This window comes from Carassius carassius, chromosome 36, assembly GCF_963082965.1.
Source record: "Carassius carassius chromosome 36, fCarCar2.1, whole genome shotgun sequence".
In the NCBI taxonomy this organism is placed as follows: Eukaryota; Metazoa; Chordata; class Actinopteri; order Cypriniformes; family Cyprinidae; genus Carassius; species Carassius carassius.
Genome location: NC_081790.1, coordinates 11856497 through 11874514, shown reverse-complemented (window position 1 = coordinate 11874514; position 18018 = coordinate 11856497). Strand labels below are relative to the sequence as shown.

Below are 18018 nucleotides of genomic sequence, written 5' to 3'. Positions count from 1 at the left end.
ACTAATGTTCAATAGCGTTTTTGTAGTCAAAATGACTTTTTACTGTTATAAAAAGTGTAACAACAACTAACAAAAGCCCAACTTTTGAATTGTCCACTTTGCCCTGTAAACTTATTTGTTCTTGTTACTACCACAAGACCCCTTAAACACGTGCCCTACTCCAGTCACGTCACGTGCACCCATTCAGCTGTGCATTGTTGATCATAAATGTAAGCGCCTATTTATGAAGTGCAAAGCACCACAAAACCTGCCAATGGCTATTAAAATGAGAATGAACTCGATAGCTTTGTGGAAACCTAATTACACAGCTCTGAAAATGGCTTTCAATATCTGCAGCTTTAGAAGAAATTAATTTAATAGATATTAGATTATAGCCTATTTAGATTATTATTAGCTATAATTTTTTTTTTTAATTAATCTTAGCTTTGATCGCAAAGCTCGTAAAACACTTGGACACCGATAAGTCAAAGGGCCGGAATAATCTAAGTAATAATAAATAAATAAATAAATAAATAAAAACCTGAATAAAAAAATTAGCCGCGCTCACAGGTTTCCATGACAACAATGTCACGCAGTAAAGCTTTAAATCTCCAAAAAGACATTTATAAAAACTAAACAAATGATTTACAAGTTTAACAGTTTATCAAAGTAGGAAATTAGTGCTCTTGAAATACGAAATGGAGGAGGGCCAGGACTTTGAGAAGCACTGTCCTAAAGGCTGTAGTAGGGACACACGATGACGTTTGTTAGGGCGGAGTTCCCCTTATACATTTTTTTTTCGCATGCGAAACTCTACATGCAGTAAACAGATTAGTGTCTTGCTGTATAAGGTTTAGTTTTAAGATCCCTACACAGGGTGCTTCAACGACGAGTGGCGCCTTTCTTCGTATACCCTAGAAGAAAAAAAAGAAACTGGTACCACCAGATATCCAGTGGGCAAACTAAGGTCCTGTCACAACCAACAGGACACGCTTTAAACAAAGCGGTAGAAGAGAAAAGTGGGCTAATTTATGAGGCTTTTTCTAAACCGTGCGTTGATAGAAGATATAGGCTACATTTAACCAATGTGTGCTACTATAATACGAAGAAGTCAAGTTTCCTCGAGGAATACTTTCATAGAAGTCAAGGATCTACAAATCTGAATCGCACTCTTGGAAAAGGTGAGTTCAGTGTAACGTGCGTGAGTCAAACGTAGGATTTATTTCTGTATGTTTTCGACTTTTTGCTTTTGTGGAAGATTAACATAATTAATTAAAAAATTTAAGGGCAAAACAAAATACATATAATACATATGTATCATGTAAACTTGAAAAAAAAAATAGTGCATGTATTTGTAATGCATGTTCTGTATTTCCGTTTGGAACACGTATTGGTTTACGTTACGTTTATCACGATGTTTATGCTTACATTGTAACTAATAAGGTTAAGGTTTACGTGACAGTTGAAATGTTTTCACGACATATTATGGCCAGATGTGGAGGATTAGGCTATATTCAAAATGATTTTAGTTAAATATTTCAGGAGTTAAAGTAAATAGGTTCAGTTCTGTCTTAGGCATGATTGTGAGTGTGATATTGCTTTTAAACAGTAAGTTACTATGATAAAAGTAATTCTTGCTTTCAGACACATTATTCCCATTTAGTTATATTTCTACTCCGGGAAAGTTATTCCAAAAGAAGCCAACCTTTCAAGCTTTCAGAATCGCCAAGCAACACAAACTAAAAGCCAGATTGGAATCCCTGAGTGGAGTGGAAGGACAGAGATTTCCACTATTCCAATTTGAAGGGCTCATAACTATTCCTTAATCTCTTTGAAGGGTTTACCCTCCAAAGTTAGAGATTCAAATGGTATAGAGGACCAAAAATCTGTTCCTTGGAACACACATCCACGTCAACTTTCCAATTAAGGAGGTGCTATCATCACACAATTAAACCTTCACAAAGAATCATGGCAGCGAGGTGTCCATCCCTTCAAAATCCTTCTAGCCATCGAAGATGCCAGTTTTGAGCAATTATATTTGCAATGGCCCTTCAGTATGATCAGGGCCGTAGCTGGGGTTTGCGGGGCCCTGGTGCAGGTTGTACCGGTGGGCCCTGTTTGAAATTGTTTCATTTATATGTTCTATCTATTTATTTATGTGTGCTAATTGCACAATGTTTAAGTTGTTTCATGTTTGTAGGTGTACAGGTACAGAAAACAAATAATTAAATATAAAATAGCACTGCATAGTCTTCACTGTAAAAATTAAATTAACTGTCAAACCAGAATGTATTCAGACAACATTTTTTACATTATCACAGTTGATTTGCTCTAGTTTATAAAATGGTAATAAAATATGATAAGAAATCAGAGTTGAACTGTCAGAACAAATTCATCTTGATAATATCAGATAACTTTGATAGAAAGATATTTAATGGATAACAATCAAACCAAACTTCAGACAACTGTTAGTATGGCAATATTTACACAACTATCAATACTTTGTTGAACAATTACCAAGCAATGCTTAATTCTGTTCAGTCTGTGGTGTGAAAAGGTTGCATTAGCAATTAAAGAAAAAAACAAACATATAAGCAAAACATGAGGTCAAAGTGTCTGGATAATTTTTGGTCCCATTTTTTTTTCTATCAATTTCACTAGTTGTCCACTGTATGAAGTTTTTTTGGGCTATAATATGTCACAGTTCGCTTTATTTTGCTATACTCACTTACCTAAATTAATTATAGTGTCCTGCACCTACTATTAAAACTTTTTTTTTTTTAGAATATAAGGTGTCTGAATAATTCTAAGGAGTAATTCAGTCAAGAGCAGTGAGTGATTTTCTCTCTTTCATTTTCTCGGATCAACATTACAGCAGCTAGTAGCTAAATTAGGCTCGGTCACTTTAAGAGACAATGAATGCATCCAATATAATACACATCCGATTTTTTTCTCAACTGTTTACTTTCACTTAAGACATAACCAACAGTTTTTTCGAACATACTTTCCAAGACGGGTATTTTGACATATTTTGTATGTATTTGTCGGCACAACTAAAAGAGGCAAATTCTGTGTTCAAGTGTTTTGAGATGCCTTTCTCTACTTGAGCCCTAAACACCAGAACACCGCGGTGCTGAATTGGGCTTTTTCACATCCTTTTCTGTTTGTTTAAACTGCGATTTGTATTTGTTCGTTCATGTGCAGGAGGAAGTTCGAGGAGAACTTCGCAAACGAGAGCTCGGTTCAGTGTCGCTGTCTGTGAGACGCGGCTCTGAGACTGTGAGATGCGTGCGCACCGAACACAGCGTGCGAGTAACCAGTTCAGCTTTTCCGCGTCTTGTGTTTGAATGATTTAAACTCTTTTGAATGTTAAAATTGGAAAGTGGCCAGGCTTAAAAACATATGAAAATTATAGGCTTTTGTGACGACACGCAGCAGTGGCCTGTCAACTGTCCTGATCGTCTTTTTAGGCTAGCCTCAGCCAGACGGTTGAGATCGCCAGGGGCCCCCACTCATCCGTGGGCCCCTATAATCGTCACCACCTTTCACCCCACTTGCGACGGCCCTGAGTATGATTGTTCTCACTTAAAAATGCCCTTCAGAGATAGATTTATTACATTTGGAGTGCAACATTCCACTCCCTTGCGGACTAGCGCCAGCTCCATTCCAAAATTTCCAATCCACCCACTCCAAAAACACTGACAGCAATCCTGCAAAACAGGGGACAACTTTAAAAGCTGGAGGCAAAATTAGACAACATGACATTATTTGTGTGAATAAAATACAATATGTTAACTTGCTTGTTCCTCACTCAAGGCTAACAACTCACAATTTTGATTTGGAACACCATGAACACAAGCAGGGCTACAAATGGAGAAAAGACCCAGTGGACAGAATGTTTAGTGCCACTACATTTATTTGATATACTGCTAAAATATTTTAAAGATGGTTGTTTGATTGATACACATGTAATTTACTTACACAACTACTCTTTACAATGTCAGTGGTTCATTGTTTTGTTTTGTTTTCTTTGATAGATAGTCCCTTGTGGTATTGTGGTGTATAGTTGAACTGTCACATTAAATAATAAAGGTTCACAGACTCGGATCTTGGATTCCTTTCCGGAAGCTCCATATCAAAGACACAGCATTTGTATTATCAACTTTCTAATTATGTGCTTTGACATTGCAGAACAGGTTGCACCCATTTTATCAAGAACCTAGCCCTTCACCCTCAGTGAGAGTTTGTGATCTCTGTCCTGCTGCACTGTGTGTTTGGGCCATTTAAATCTAATAGGGAAGGGTTGTGATCCGCATACAGCTGAAGCTGAAGTCAATAGATGGAGTTCTGAGAAGATGTTTTCTGAGAAGATGTTGTTCAGAATCAGATTGGAGCGAAGCCATGTTGCAGTGAGGATCTATTTCACAACTACTGGCTAGAGCCTTTGGCTTAAAATGGATGTCAGTGGACTGTGTTTACTGCGATTTCGTAATCCTGTCAGTATCATGGACTATTTGTTTGCTTCATTGAAACAAATAAATAACTCTGACTTGTTTATTCAAATAGAAAGGGAATGGCCTAATAGTGTTTGAATTGAATTAAAGTAAAGACTTATGCAGATTTATGACTATTAGCTGGTGGTTGCTTCCATTTTTCACAACGTTGTTTGTTAACCAATTACATAATGGACCTTATTTTGGTTTTCACAGGCACTATATGATGGAGACCACCCTTTTCATCTGTATCATGCTGACCTGTGCTGTGGCAACACAAAGTGTGCCTCCTACAATACAAGGTTTGTAGTTTTTTAATATATACACACATGTTTTGCACTAACCAAACATGACTTGAGAGGTATGTCTTTAAGAGCCTTTTTTTTTTTTTTTTTTTTACAGTTTAGCTAAACAAAAAAAAACAGGATGTTTATTATTCTCTTATTAGTTGGGGAGCCGTTGTGACACACTAAGTTAGCTCCTTGGCTTTCTGCAAATACCCAGAGAGTCCAACGGACATCTGCATAACGCAGACTGACTGGATTTTACATAAGAAATAAAATAAATCCATAAGTAAAACAGATTTTTAATAACAAAACTCCAAGGTTAAACCAATTATGGAATCAATCAAAAGCCCACTAATAAAATATCAGAAAGCTGAAATGTGGAACCAAGATTTTTCCTGGCTCTAGGATGGAATTAATGAACTACAATATACAGTTTTATTTAAGTTTTAACCACCACCGTTCTTCACAAGACCATTTTTTTCTATGCTTTAGTTTTAAATTAAGGACTGTCTTTTGAACGACTCTGTCCATTATGAATTCAATCAGATATGATGTTTTCTATAAAAGAAGCAGATGCAGTAAGTGGGAGGGAGTGCATGTTGCCATATGAATTGGATGGTTAGGTTCATGACATTACTCTGCAGGTGCTATTTGAGTTATACATTAGTTTCTATGGGAACATTAAAATTACATCTCTGACTCATTTCCTATCCTTTATCATGCAGATTATTATTAAAATTAAAAAAATTAAAAATACATATTCATTAAGCTTCATGGCCAATTTATTGCACAGGAAAAAAATTACAAGGTAATTGGTAATTTTAAATGTCAAAAAAATAGTCAAACCCACAGACATGAGACTACATGTTTGCCAAAGAAGCAGGTCATTTCAATCTGTAACTGAATACTAATACTGATACTCGAGTAACCCCAAACCATGCTAGTGGCTCTTAATGATCATTCCTCTGTATTTCCTGGAAAAAGGGGGAAAAAAGGAACTACACAAATATGATGATGTAACTACATGAAGAAAAAAAAAACACACAAAAAAAACACTGGCAGTGTAAATAACCAGTGTCACGATCGGTGTTACGGAAAACACAGGAGAGAGAACCAATTGCGAGTACGTCTTTAATAAGGGGTAATCCAAAGAGAATACACAGTCCAGGCATGAGTCGTAACCAAAAACATCCATCCAAACATAAACCAAACAAGAAGACAAGGCAAGGGCAAGAACTGACGGACATGAATTAACATTCAACATGAAACAAGGACTCCGTGACTAAGACTCAGACAGACCAGGTATAAATACACAAAAGGATTATGGGGAAACGGGAGACAGGTGGGGAACAATCAATTAACTAAACAAGGAGGAAGGTGACCAAATAAGGAGACAGGAAGTGATAATATGATAAACACCGTGGGAACTGAGGACACCTAGTGGGAACCCAGGGAACACAACCCAGACACTGTGACAGTACCCCCCTTCTACGGAGCGGCTCCCAGACGCTCCAAGACAGACACAAAACAGAGACCAGGAGGGAGGCGGACAGGTGGAGGCTCAGGGGGAGGGACGGAGGGCCAGAAAAGAAAAACATGGGGAACAGGCACCAGAATGTAAACACAACACAGAAAGACCAGGAGGGAGGAGGACCGGAGGAGGTTCAGGGGGAGGGACGGAGGGCCAGACTAACAGAAAGGAACAGGGACAGACATTAACACAAAAACAAAAGGAAAAAACAACATGAAGCCCCCCAGGGCGGAGCAGACGACCACCACACCCTTGTGGTCAAGGCCAGAGTCCTCCAGGGTGGAGCGGAAGACCACCACAACCATGTAGTCAGGGCAAGCGCCCCCCAGGGTGGAGCAGAAGACCACCATGTCCGTGTGGTCAGAGCAGAAGCCCCCCAGGGCGGAGCAGAGGACCACCACGTCCTCGTGGTCGACGCCAGAGTCCCCCAGGGCGGAGCGGAAGACCACCACAACAGTGTAGTCAGGGCAAGCGCCCCCCAGGGCGGAGCAGAAGACCACCATGTCCGTGTGGTCAGAGCAGAAGCCCCCCAGGGCGGAGCAGAGGACCACCACGTCCTCGTGGTCGACGCCAGAGTCCCCCAGGGCGGAGCGGAAGACCACCACAACCGTGTAGTCAGGGCAAGCGCCCCCCAGGGCGGAGCAGAAGACCACCATGTCCGTGTGGTCAGAGCGGAAGCCCCCCAGGGCGGAGCAGATGACCACCACGCCCCTGTGGTCGATGCCGGAGTCCAACAGGGCGGAGCAGAAGGCCACCCAGTGACTTGACCTGACTCTGAAAGGTCCACGAGGATCTGACTCGACTCTGAAAGGTCCACGAGGATCTGACTCGACTCTGAAAGGTCAACTGGAACCTGACTCGACTCTGGAAGGTCAACAAGAACTAGCCCTGACTCTAGACCGGTCTCGGGAACCGCATCGGGAGTGGCCTCGGGCACCGCATCGGGAACGGGCACCGCCTCGGCCTCTGGAACAGCATCGGCCACCGCCTCGGCATCGGGCACCGCCTCGGCCTCGGGCACCGCCTCGGCCTCCACCTCGGCCTCCGGAACGGCATCGGGCACCGCCTCGGCCTCCGGAACGGCATCGGGCACCGCCTCGGCCTCCGGAACGGCATCGGGCACCGCCTCGGCCTCCGGAACGGCATCGGCCTCCGGAACGGCATCGGGCACCGCCTCGGCCTCCAGAACGGCATCGGCCTCCGGAACGGCATCGGGCACCGCCTCGGCCTCCGGAACGGCCTCGGCCTCCGGAACGGCATCGGCCTCCGGAACGGCATCGGCCTCCGGAACGGCATCGGCCTCCGGAACGGCATCGGGCACTGCCTCGGCCTCCGGAACAGCATCGGGCACCGCCTCAGCCTCCAGAACAGCATCGGGCACCGCCTCGGGAACGTCCTCTGGGCTTTGCGGAATGGTTGACGCCTGTCTCCTCCTCCTCCTTGTCTGGAGACTCAGGCGTTGAGTCGGCCATCTTGTGCTGTGGCTCTGGGCTGGCAGCCACCTTGAGCTGTGGCTCTTGGCTGGCAGCCATCTTGTGCTGTGGCTTTGGGCTGGCCGCCATCTTGTGCTGTGGCTCAGGGCTGGCGGCCATCTTGTGCTGAGGCGCTGGCTCAGCAGCCATGACGTTAACCGCCTTGGGAATCTCTAGGATCTTGGACAGCGTAGCGAAATAATCCAAGAATGAGTCAGCAGCCTTCTTGGGCGTTGGCCCTGAGCTGGCGGCCATCTTGCACCGTGGCGCTGGACTCGCGGCAATCATGGGCAGTGGCGCCACCGTGGCGGACGTGCGCTTCCTCTCCCCTCTCCGTCCGCCATGGTGAGACGGTGGCTCTGATCCATCCCACACGAGACCCGGGTCGAAGGGAGGCCATGGTTGAGAGTGATGCTGGGCCTCCTCTCGACCACTCCCTCCTCGTCGACCTCCCCTGGTCCCCCGGAAAACCACCAGGCGAGTTCCCTCAAAACCGTCTCTCTCCCGCTCTGTGGCTGGGGATGAGACATAGGCAGACATACCGCTGGTTCTTACTGTGACGGAGTCCTTCTGTCACAATCGGTGTTACGGAAAACACAGGAGAGAGAACCAATTGCGAGTACGTCTTTAATAAGGGGTAATCCAAAGAGAATACACAGTCCAGGCATGAGTCGTAACCAAAAACATCCATCCAAACATAAACCAAACAAGAAGACAAGGCAAGGCAAGGCAAGGCAAGGCAAGGCAAGGCAAGGCAAGGCAAGGCAAGGCAAGGCAAGGCAAGGCAAGGCAAGGCAAGGCAAGGCAAGGGCAAGAACTGACGGACATGAATTAACATTCAACATGAAACAAGGACTCCGTGACTAAGACTCAGACAGACCAGGTATAAATACACAAAAGGATTATGGGGAAACGGGAGACAGGTGGGGAACAATCAATTAACTAAACAAGGAGGAAGGTGACCAAATAAGGAGACAGGAAGTGATAATATGATAAACACCGTGGGAACTGAGGACACCTAGTGGGAACCCAGGGAACACAACCCAGACACTGTGACAACCAGACCATACAGAATGTTCTGTGGCATATAAATTAAACGTCAATAGTTCTTCTGTTACACTTTACTTAGAGTACTACATTTAAATTTAGCTGTTAGTTCAAATTCAAATCAGTTGAAGTTTTATCAGTACTGCTGTCTAAATGCTGTCAGCTGAGCAGCTTTGAAAGATCCTTTCAAAAATCTTGCAGGCAGTAACCCTGCACTGCCACTCGAATACTTACACATGTGAAAAATGCCAGCACACATTTCCAGGAAAACACAGCTGACAGTTATAGCCCAACTGGGATTTATGTTAAACCCTGTTAGTCCAAAGCTGATTTAAACTGAAGGACATTCTCAGAATTTTTGCCCTTTTTTTCAGAATAATATTCTAGCTATAAAACATTTGATCATTCTGAGCTGTGCTTGAATAACACATTAAAAAGCATTAAAAGCATTAAAAACCTAATTCCAATTGTTTATAAAATATGAAGCTGTAGAACACAAAATTAAATTACTGATGCCACATTCATATGTATTTTTAAATATTTATTTTGCTGTAAATGAAGCAGATGCAGTGACACGTTCTAATAACGTCTAAATGACATTCCTGGTATTTTATTCTGGTCCATTAGACTTCTTGGAAGCATGCCTTAAAGCAAGTATGTTCGATTCCAGCAAGGGTTTTAAGTATTTTCTTCACCTTTTTTGTAGGTCAGACTTCAACACTGCCTCATCTGACTGGCTGCTTTTCTCGAGAGCTGATGACTTTCCGTTGTCAGTGGGAGACTGGATCCTTCCAGAACCACACGGAACATGAGGATCTGAGACTTTTCTACATATTAGAAAAGTAATTAGTAACACATAACACCATAGAATTAAATGCACTATTGATACATAAAAATATAATTAATATAAACTAAAATCAGTGAAGCAGTTAAGTTGTTAGAAAAATGACTATTCTTCTACTTAACGATCAACAAATTTCCACATGTCTGCAGGGATTCTAAGAAATGGATGGAATGTCCAAGTTACAGTTCTATAAGGAAAAATGAATGCTACTTCAATTCCAGTAACACCGTTATATGGTTCCCTTATGTGGTCCAGCTGCGTTCACACTCTCTTGACATTGTTTATGACGAAATTTCCTTCAACGTGGAGGACATTGGTAAGCCATGTCGTAAACACAAACCCTGACTCTTTGTCTTTTCTTTCTTGGCCTGTTTTCATAGATCTGTATAAATATGTTTTCAATAAGTTTTGATTACCTATTTACTCATGCTTTTAGCTAATTTTTTCAAAATATATTTTATGTATCTATCTATCTATCTATCTATCTATCTATCTACATTCCATGCACCATAATGGTTAAGCAAAAAAACGGTTTTCAATAGCTTTGCAAATTTATTGAAGCTAAAAAAAACTTAAATGATTCCATTGCATAAGTATTCATACCCTTATCTGGGACAGTTAAAATGTAGCTCAGGAGGCTACATTCATATTACTTATATATGTTACCACACTTCGAGTAAAGTTAACCTGTGGCAAATTAATTTGAATGGGTATGATTTGGAAGGGCACACAGGTCTAAATAAAAGGTGTAATAGCTGATAATGCATATCAGAGCAAAAACCAAGCCCTGAGGTCAAAATAACTGCCTGTAGAGGAAGAAGTTTGAAACAACCAAGACTCTTCATAGAATTGGCCTCAGGGCCAAACTGAGCAATTAATGGAGAAGGACTTTGGTTAGTGTGGTGACCAAGAACCTGATGGTCAATCTAGTTGAGCTTCATGATCATATGTGGAGATGGAAGAAATCTACAGAAGGACAAAGATCACTGCAACACTCCTCTCCTCATTGAAGACACAATGAAAACAAACTTGGAATTTCCCAAAATAAAGGACCCTCAGACTCTGAGAAACAAGATTTTCTGGTCTGATGAACCTCAATTCTAAGCCTTTAATCATGTTTAAAGGAACCAGCTCTGCTCATCACCTGCAGAGTAGCATCTCAAAAGTAAAGTTTGCTGGTAGCAGCCTCATGCTGTGGGGCTGTTTTTCAGCGGCAGGGACTGAGGGACTTGTCAGAGTAGAATAAATGCACCAAAATATTTAGATAGCCTTAATGAAAACCTTAATCAGAATCTCAGACTGGGCAGAAGGTTCACCTTCCACCCTAGACAATGACCCTAAGCATGCAGCAAGAGTGGCTTATAGACAACTCTGTGAATGTCCTTGAGTGGCCCAGCCAGAGCCTGAGCTTAAACCCAATCAAATATTTCTAGAGAAACCTGAAAATTTGCATCTGCCCTCATCCTACCTGACAGAGATTGAGAGGAGAAGAGGCAAGGAGAAGAATGGCAGATAACTGCCAAATGCTGATGAGCTTGTCGCATCAAACAAAAAAGACTTTAAAGACTGTAAAGGTGCTTCAGCTAAATATTTATTAATAATACGTATGCAATGTACTTATTTCAGTTTTTCTTTATTTTTAATAAATTTATGAAGTTCTGACAATTCTGTTTTTGCTTTGTCAATATTGTGTGTGGAGTGTAGATTGATGTGGGGGAAAAAAAGTTATTTAAAGTAGTTTAATATTAAGCAGCAACATAAACGTATAAAAAAATAAAGGGTTATGAATACTTTTGCAAGGCACTGTGTGTATATGTTTACACACACACACACATATATATATATATATATATATATATATATATATACACACACATATATATATAAGTTAATATATTTATATTTAAATGTATTTTTACATTTTTAACTTTAATATATAATAACTGCTATATTTAAGCATGTGTTCATTATTTTCTCAGTGTTTCCAGACCCGCCTGTAGGACTGAACTGGACTCTTCTGAGCATGGGCTCAGCTGGCTTAATCTATGATGTTGTTGTGAGCTATGATCCACCCCCATCTGCTGCAGAGAATGTGAAGACAGGATGGATCTCGCTGGTTTATGAGACCCAGTACAGAGAAAAGGGTTCAGACCAGTGGAACTCAGTAAGTCTCATGCAACATTGTGCAATCAGCACCAGCAGATTTCTAATAAGCTCCTAATGAGAAACAGACTTGAAGTCAAATGTTCATCTGAAGCTTTATTAAAAGTGATCTCTAAGAACACTTATGACTCATTACATTTGATTCACTGTGGTAAAGATTATGACCTGGATTTTGCAGCCATAATGAGACCACGCTTGGAGCTCATTATCCTCAAGGTTGGAGTGTTATTATGTGCCGTATCCTTGTTTGTCTCTCTACAGCTGAATAATGGCAAAGATACACAGGCGTACATCTACGCTCTGCGCAGCAACATTGAATATGAAGTCAGAGTCAGGTCAAAAATGAGAGGCTACAACTTTGGTGTCTTCAGTGAATCAATCTTTATACTCATTCCTAACAAAGGTCTGATTTAAGATCTACCTGTCTAAAGATTTAGTTAGGAAATTAACTGAATTCTTTTCAATTATGTTTTGAATGCTCTGTTTCAATTTCAGAATCAAGAATTCCTATTACAGCTGTGTTGGTCTTTGCTGCCATCGGTATTGTGATTATTTTGATGCTGGTTGTAGTTTCACGTCAACAAAAGTAAGTACCTGCTTTATTATTTAACAGTGTAAATGAAATCTGTCAGCATTGTGTATGAACACCATGATTTCCTGACCTCTCATTAGTTTCCTCTGTTCTTTAATGTTCTACCTCTTTGCAGCATATACATATACATACATACATACATATATATATATATATATATATATAGGACTCACCTTCTCATTCAAAGAGTTTTCTTTGTTTTCATGACTATGAAAATTGTAGATTCACACTGAAGGCATCAAAACTATGAATTAACACATGTGGAATTATATATGGAATTATATACATAACAAAAAAGTGTGAAACAACTGAAAATATGTCATATTCTAGGTTCTTCAAAGTAGCCACTTTTTGCTTTGATTACTGCTTTGCACACTTTTGGCATTCTCTTGATGAGCTTCAAGAGGTAGTCACCTGAAATGGTCTTCCAACAGTCTTGAAGGAGTTCCCCGAGAGATGCTTAGCACTTGTTGGCCCTTTTGCCTTCTGTCTGCGGTCCAGCTCACCCCTAAACCATCTCGATTGGGTTCAGGTCTGGTGACTGTGGAGGCCAGGTCATCTGGCGCAGCACCCCATCACTCTCCTTCTTGGTCAAATAGCCCTTGATGCCTTCAGTGTGAATCTACAATTTTCATAGTCATGAAAATATATATTATATATATATATATATATATATATATATATATATATATATATATATATATATATATATATATATATATATATATATATATATATATATATACCCAGATACCCAGAATGTATACTGTAGAAATGGTCATTTAATGAAACTCAAATGCAAATATTCTAATATTTTGAAATATAGAATTTTTGGCTTTCATGAGCTCTAATCATTAACATGAAAACAAAACAAAAAAACTTGAATTGTCGAATGAATTAATTATTGTTGAATTGTTTTACTTTACATGTAATGCATCTAAAATATATGAAATTTCACTTTTTGAAATGTTACCAAAAATGAAAAAAACATTTAACTTCACTGTGGCCTGTTGTAGGTTAATGGTGATTTTCCTGCCGCCAGTCCCTGGACCAAAAATCAAAGGAATTGACCCTGTACTTTTACTGGTATTTGACTTTACATCCTTTTTTGTAGAACTCTTGAGGGTATTTTCTACAAATTAAAGCTTTTATATTTGGGTTGTTTCTTTACAGAAAGGTCAGCTAACTGAATTCACGTCAATCTTAGGCACTCACCCCAGCTTGCGGCCAGAACTGTACAGCAATGATCCATGGGTAGAGTTCATTGAGGTGGACTTCGACGAACCGCATGAGAGCCAGGAGGAGCTTCTTATTGCAGATTCTCCGGTTTCTGATTCTCCTCAAATGTCCAGTAGTTTCAGGGATGATGACTCAGGTCGGGCAAGCTGCTGTGATCCTGATCTGTCAGATCACGATCAAACGGATCTACATCATCCTTCAACCAGCAGCCACGATGGCTTCCACCTATTGTCACATGCACAGACTGGGCCACAGCAACCTGCAGCCTTCTCTCCACAAGACACTACCTGGTCAAACAGTCTTTACTCACAGGTCAGTGACGTCAATCATCATGGTGGAGTTGTACTTTCTCCTGAAGAGAAAGAAACGATGGCTCTGAAGGATAAAAACCACAATAATGGGAAAGAAATCCAACAGTTGGTGGTGATCCCAGATGAAAGAGGCTACACCTCAGAGTTTGTTGCCAGCACAATCAGCGCCTACCACAATAAACCAAACCCACTGACAGACCAATTACAGAGTCAAGAACAACACGCTGCATTCAGAGACCTTAAAAAACTTAGTACTGAGACTGTTACGTCCACTCAGTCCACAGCATTTCCCATCCTTGCAAAGCCTACCAGTCCAGAGTACACCATGGTAGATGGCATGGATTGGAAAAACAGTCTCCTCCTGAAACCAAATACACCAACCACCCCACAGAAGGCAGCAGTGAAGACTTTGCCCACTCCTGAAGGGTACTTGACTCCTGACCTACTCGACAACATTACACCTTAACTAAAAGTAGAGTATGCTATCTGACATGGTTAGCCAACATCAATCAAAATGCTTGATTTATGAGAAGGGAATTTTGAAACAAAGCCAGTTCCCAAGCGATCTTCAGTGGAATAGATATCATGAAACCACAGACTGTAAACAAATCTATTGGCAAGCTAATAAATGGCTGTATTAAGCCTGGAGTCTTTTCTGTATTCTCCTAATTTGGAGGGTTAACAGCTTCAGGGGTTCGTTTGAGCAGATATGGGGCAGAAGTGTATTAGCTGGCTGTTTACTGTCATAAAAAGATAACAACTGATATTTTACGCTTTATTGCTTATAGTTACCACTCTGTATTTTGTGAGTTTGTATTGTTGTCAGTGCACTAATACCAGCTACGTGTCTGTGTAAACTGTGAAGTGCCTACTTTAGAATATATTTCAAATTCAGTGTTAAAAAAGTGCACGTTTAAATCAAAGGGGTTTATGTGAACTGTTACAGGTGTTTGTCCTGAGTGCCATTTATTTCTGCCATAAAAGAATGGACAGGCTTTTGTGCCTCAATGTTGAAAATATGGTTAATTTTGTTTTCCTGACAAGCTTTCTTAGCTGCAAAAGAGACACACACATCTTAAAACTGGTTTACTGGACTGACATCGGCCTTTAAGTGGTTTTGGGCCACTTAGACAGGATTCCTGTTAAACACTGGCTATGCCAGGCTGTAAAACCATCTAAAACCAGTTAAAAACATTTAAAAGAACAGCAATTTTTATTTTTTGTCAGCAGGGTTGTCTAATGTCTACTAATTGCTGTTTTAGCCTTGGTTCAGTATTGTTTATCATTGCAAGATGAATGTTTTTAAAGCTATAATGTGACTATAATATGTTAAGTACATACGAGGTATTTCTAAATAAATGGCAGCAATGAACTCTGATACTGGTTTTGCACTCTGTCACCTAACGTTATCACTCCCGCTATAATACCTCCAGGGAACACGTGACTGATATTTCGAAGAAATGAATGCAAGGATTTTCCAACTATATCTGATTTCCCACGTGCTCCTTTCCAGTTGTTGATCTTGAAAACAAGCATACCTTTAATATATTTTGAGAAAGCTGATTAACCTACAGTGTTACTATATTTATCTTAAAAGCGAAGAAGAAGCATCGGATATTTATCATTTGTTAACTGGTCAACATGAAAAAGCTTACTGCCGTCGACTTGACTAAACTCGTCAAAGATTTCACCCAACTGGAGCATGTAAGGTCTTTAAATTTAATACTTAAGATATTAAAATAAGCCTTGTAAAGAACGTAACTTAGTAGTGGTGTTACAAAAGCTCCGTGAGTCCGCTAATGTTCTGAAATAGTCAATTAACGTTTTGTATGATTAAGAAAATTATAGAGATGAAAGGGGAAAATAATACTCTTGAAATACAACTGGACGAGACCAGCAGACTTCTAAAATTCTCACAAAACAAGGAGAAACAGTTAATTGAAGGTAAGACAATTATGAGGTAAAACAAACAAGGTTAAGTTATTTACCACAGAAGTGGGTCAGACTAATCTCGGCTGCCATCTAGCGGTTTAGAAATATTGACGCTTTACAATTTGTGTTTAGGTTTTATATTTCTATTCCCATACTTGAAAGTATTTTGTACTGAGGAAGTTAAGAACAGTTATTCGTTGATTGTTACAGTATACTGTATAATAATGCCGTTTCTTCGACATGGCTTTATTTTCTTCACAGAGAGAGATGGGCTTTTGGAAACTGTCAAAGGTCTGCAGCAAACCTTACATCAACAGTGCGACCTCAGAGGTAGAGCAATTATTAACCCGAACTCTTCGCTTACTAAAATTGAATTCCCTATCCAAGTAACAAATATTCACAAATAATCACAACTTCGTCTAGTTGAAAATGAAAGTCTGAAAAATGCAGCTCTTCAGATGAAAAAAGAAAACGAAGCTCAATTAAAGGTAAGATTGGATTATATTCAGATACTGATGGCATAAGCATACAATGTAAGAAGTTTATAATGTCTGTGCTCGATTCTGCCCCTGTGTGGTTCTAGGAAAGCAATACTAGGCTTCAGAGGATGGCAGCTGAGACGAAAGCCCTACAAGATGAACACCAGAGGGAGTTAGAAGACTGTGATAAAGAAACACAAAGGAAACGTGAGGGAAAATCACAACACTTTTACCACCCTTATCAACAGGAATAAAACCGACGAGACAGCCATCAGATGCTGTTAAACATTTTGCAGTATAACAAATTTAAAAAGAAATCATTTTCATTTTTTTTCAAAGTGGATGCTAAAGATACTGAACTGAAAGTGGCTCATGAAAGATATGAATGTGCTTTGGATGAGATGAGAAGGCAGATGAGAGAGAAGGAGAAAGAAATCCAAAGCCAAATCGTTAAACTTCAAATGGAGGTAGAAACGAATTGGTTAACCTAGTTGTTTTGTAAATAAATTAAAATGTACTAACTTTCAATACACTAAATGTTAGGTCAAAAAATTATTTTTCTTAATACTGTTCATTTTATATTTGTTTTGCACAGTTGTTCTTTTTTTCCCTTTGCAGTTTGGTGCTAAGCTTGCAAGGGCCCAGAGCATGTCCATAAAGAGTCAGCCGCAGACACAAGCATCTGCTCCTCATCCACAGAATATCTTTAAAAGAGTGAGTCATACAGCAGCATTCATCAAAACACCTCGTGGCATCAAGGAAAGCAGGGTTTCTGATCACACCTTTATTTCCCTCTCTATATTGAATCATTCTGTTTGTCTCCAGAAGCTCCAGTTCATTCAGGAGGAGAAAAACAAAGAGATTGAGGTTCTGCGTCAGAGGGTGAGAGAGCTGGAACAGCAGAGCCTTCACGGATTGATGGACTCTCGTCTGAAGAGGAGGAAAATCTGAGACTTATTTTGATCTGACCTTTGATACGTGAGGGCCTTCATCCAACTGTTTGACAGTTGGATTTATTTGAAAACACATTTCCCTCAGAATATGTTCTAAATATTTTTCAGTCAGGTTCTGTTGTGTTCTTAATTCCAGTGTATGTGTTTATTGCCTTTACACTATAATAAATTAACACTTCTAAACATATAACTCTGAATACTTTGCTATATGAGAGGTCATTCAGAGAGGAAGGATATGGCAGGTGACATGGATTTCTAGGAGATTATGGCTCGTGTGCTTTTGCATTGGACACCTGTAAACACAATTACATTTTCCAGATAAAGCTTGTAATCTCATCAGTAGAAACGGCTGGTGCCTTCTTCAATAACACACACATGCACATGCTCCCAATACACTCTTATGACATCAAATACTTCGAAAATGCTGGTTCATTCAGAGAATTGGACCACTGAAATTAATTAATGTTAAAGTACAGTTTAAATCACTCAGCAGCTTAATAGTTACAACAATTTATTTAAAATAATTTGTTTCCATGCAGAAATTATTGCATGCAACATTATCGGTGCTATTTTAGTAATATGAATTAGTTAATTATGGTCCTTATCAATATTTTAAAGTTTTTTGTTTTCCTTTTAATTTGGGTAATTCTATTATGTGTGCTTTTGTTATTTTAATTTTTCATTTAAAAATATTTC

General features: G+C 40.0%; 2 protein-coding genes across 2 annotated transcripts; both read left to right on the top strand.

Annotated features, from left to right (window-relative positions):
* Window positions 1–765: 765 nt before the first annotated feature.
* Window positions 766–14739, top strand: LOC132117155 (growth hormone receptor-like). The gene is made up of 9 exons (XM_059526253.1): window positions 766–1160; window positions 4689–4774; window positions 9516–9651; window positions 9803–9969; window positions 11633–11817; window positions 12078–12219; window positions 12312–12402; window positions 13425–13494; window positions 13582–14739. Exons 2-9 carry the CDS (start codon window positions 4696–4698, stop codon window positions 14422–14424), a joined length of 1713 nt encoding a protein of 570 aa, XP_059382236.1. The 5' UTR covers window positions 766–1160; window positions 4689–4695; the 3' UTR covers window positions 14425–14739.
* Window positions 14740–14749: 10 nt separating this feature from the next.
* Window positions 14750–17921, top strand: LOC132117165 (coiled-coil domain-containing protein 152-like). Its single transcript, XM_059526262.1, has 8 exons — window positions 14750–15662; window positions 15797–15902; window positions 16152–16220; window positions 16314–16378; window positions 16474–16576; window positions 16709–16836; window positions 16988–17083; window positions 17195–17921. Exons 1-8 carry the CDS (start codon window positions 15600–15602, stop codon window positions 17318–17320), a joined length of 756 nt encoding a protein of 251 aa, XP_059382245.1. The 5' UTR covers window positions 14750–15599; the 3' UTR covers window positions 17321–17921.
* Window positions 17922–18018: the final 97 nt, after the last annotated feature.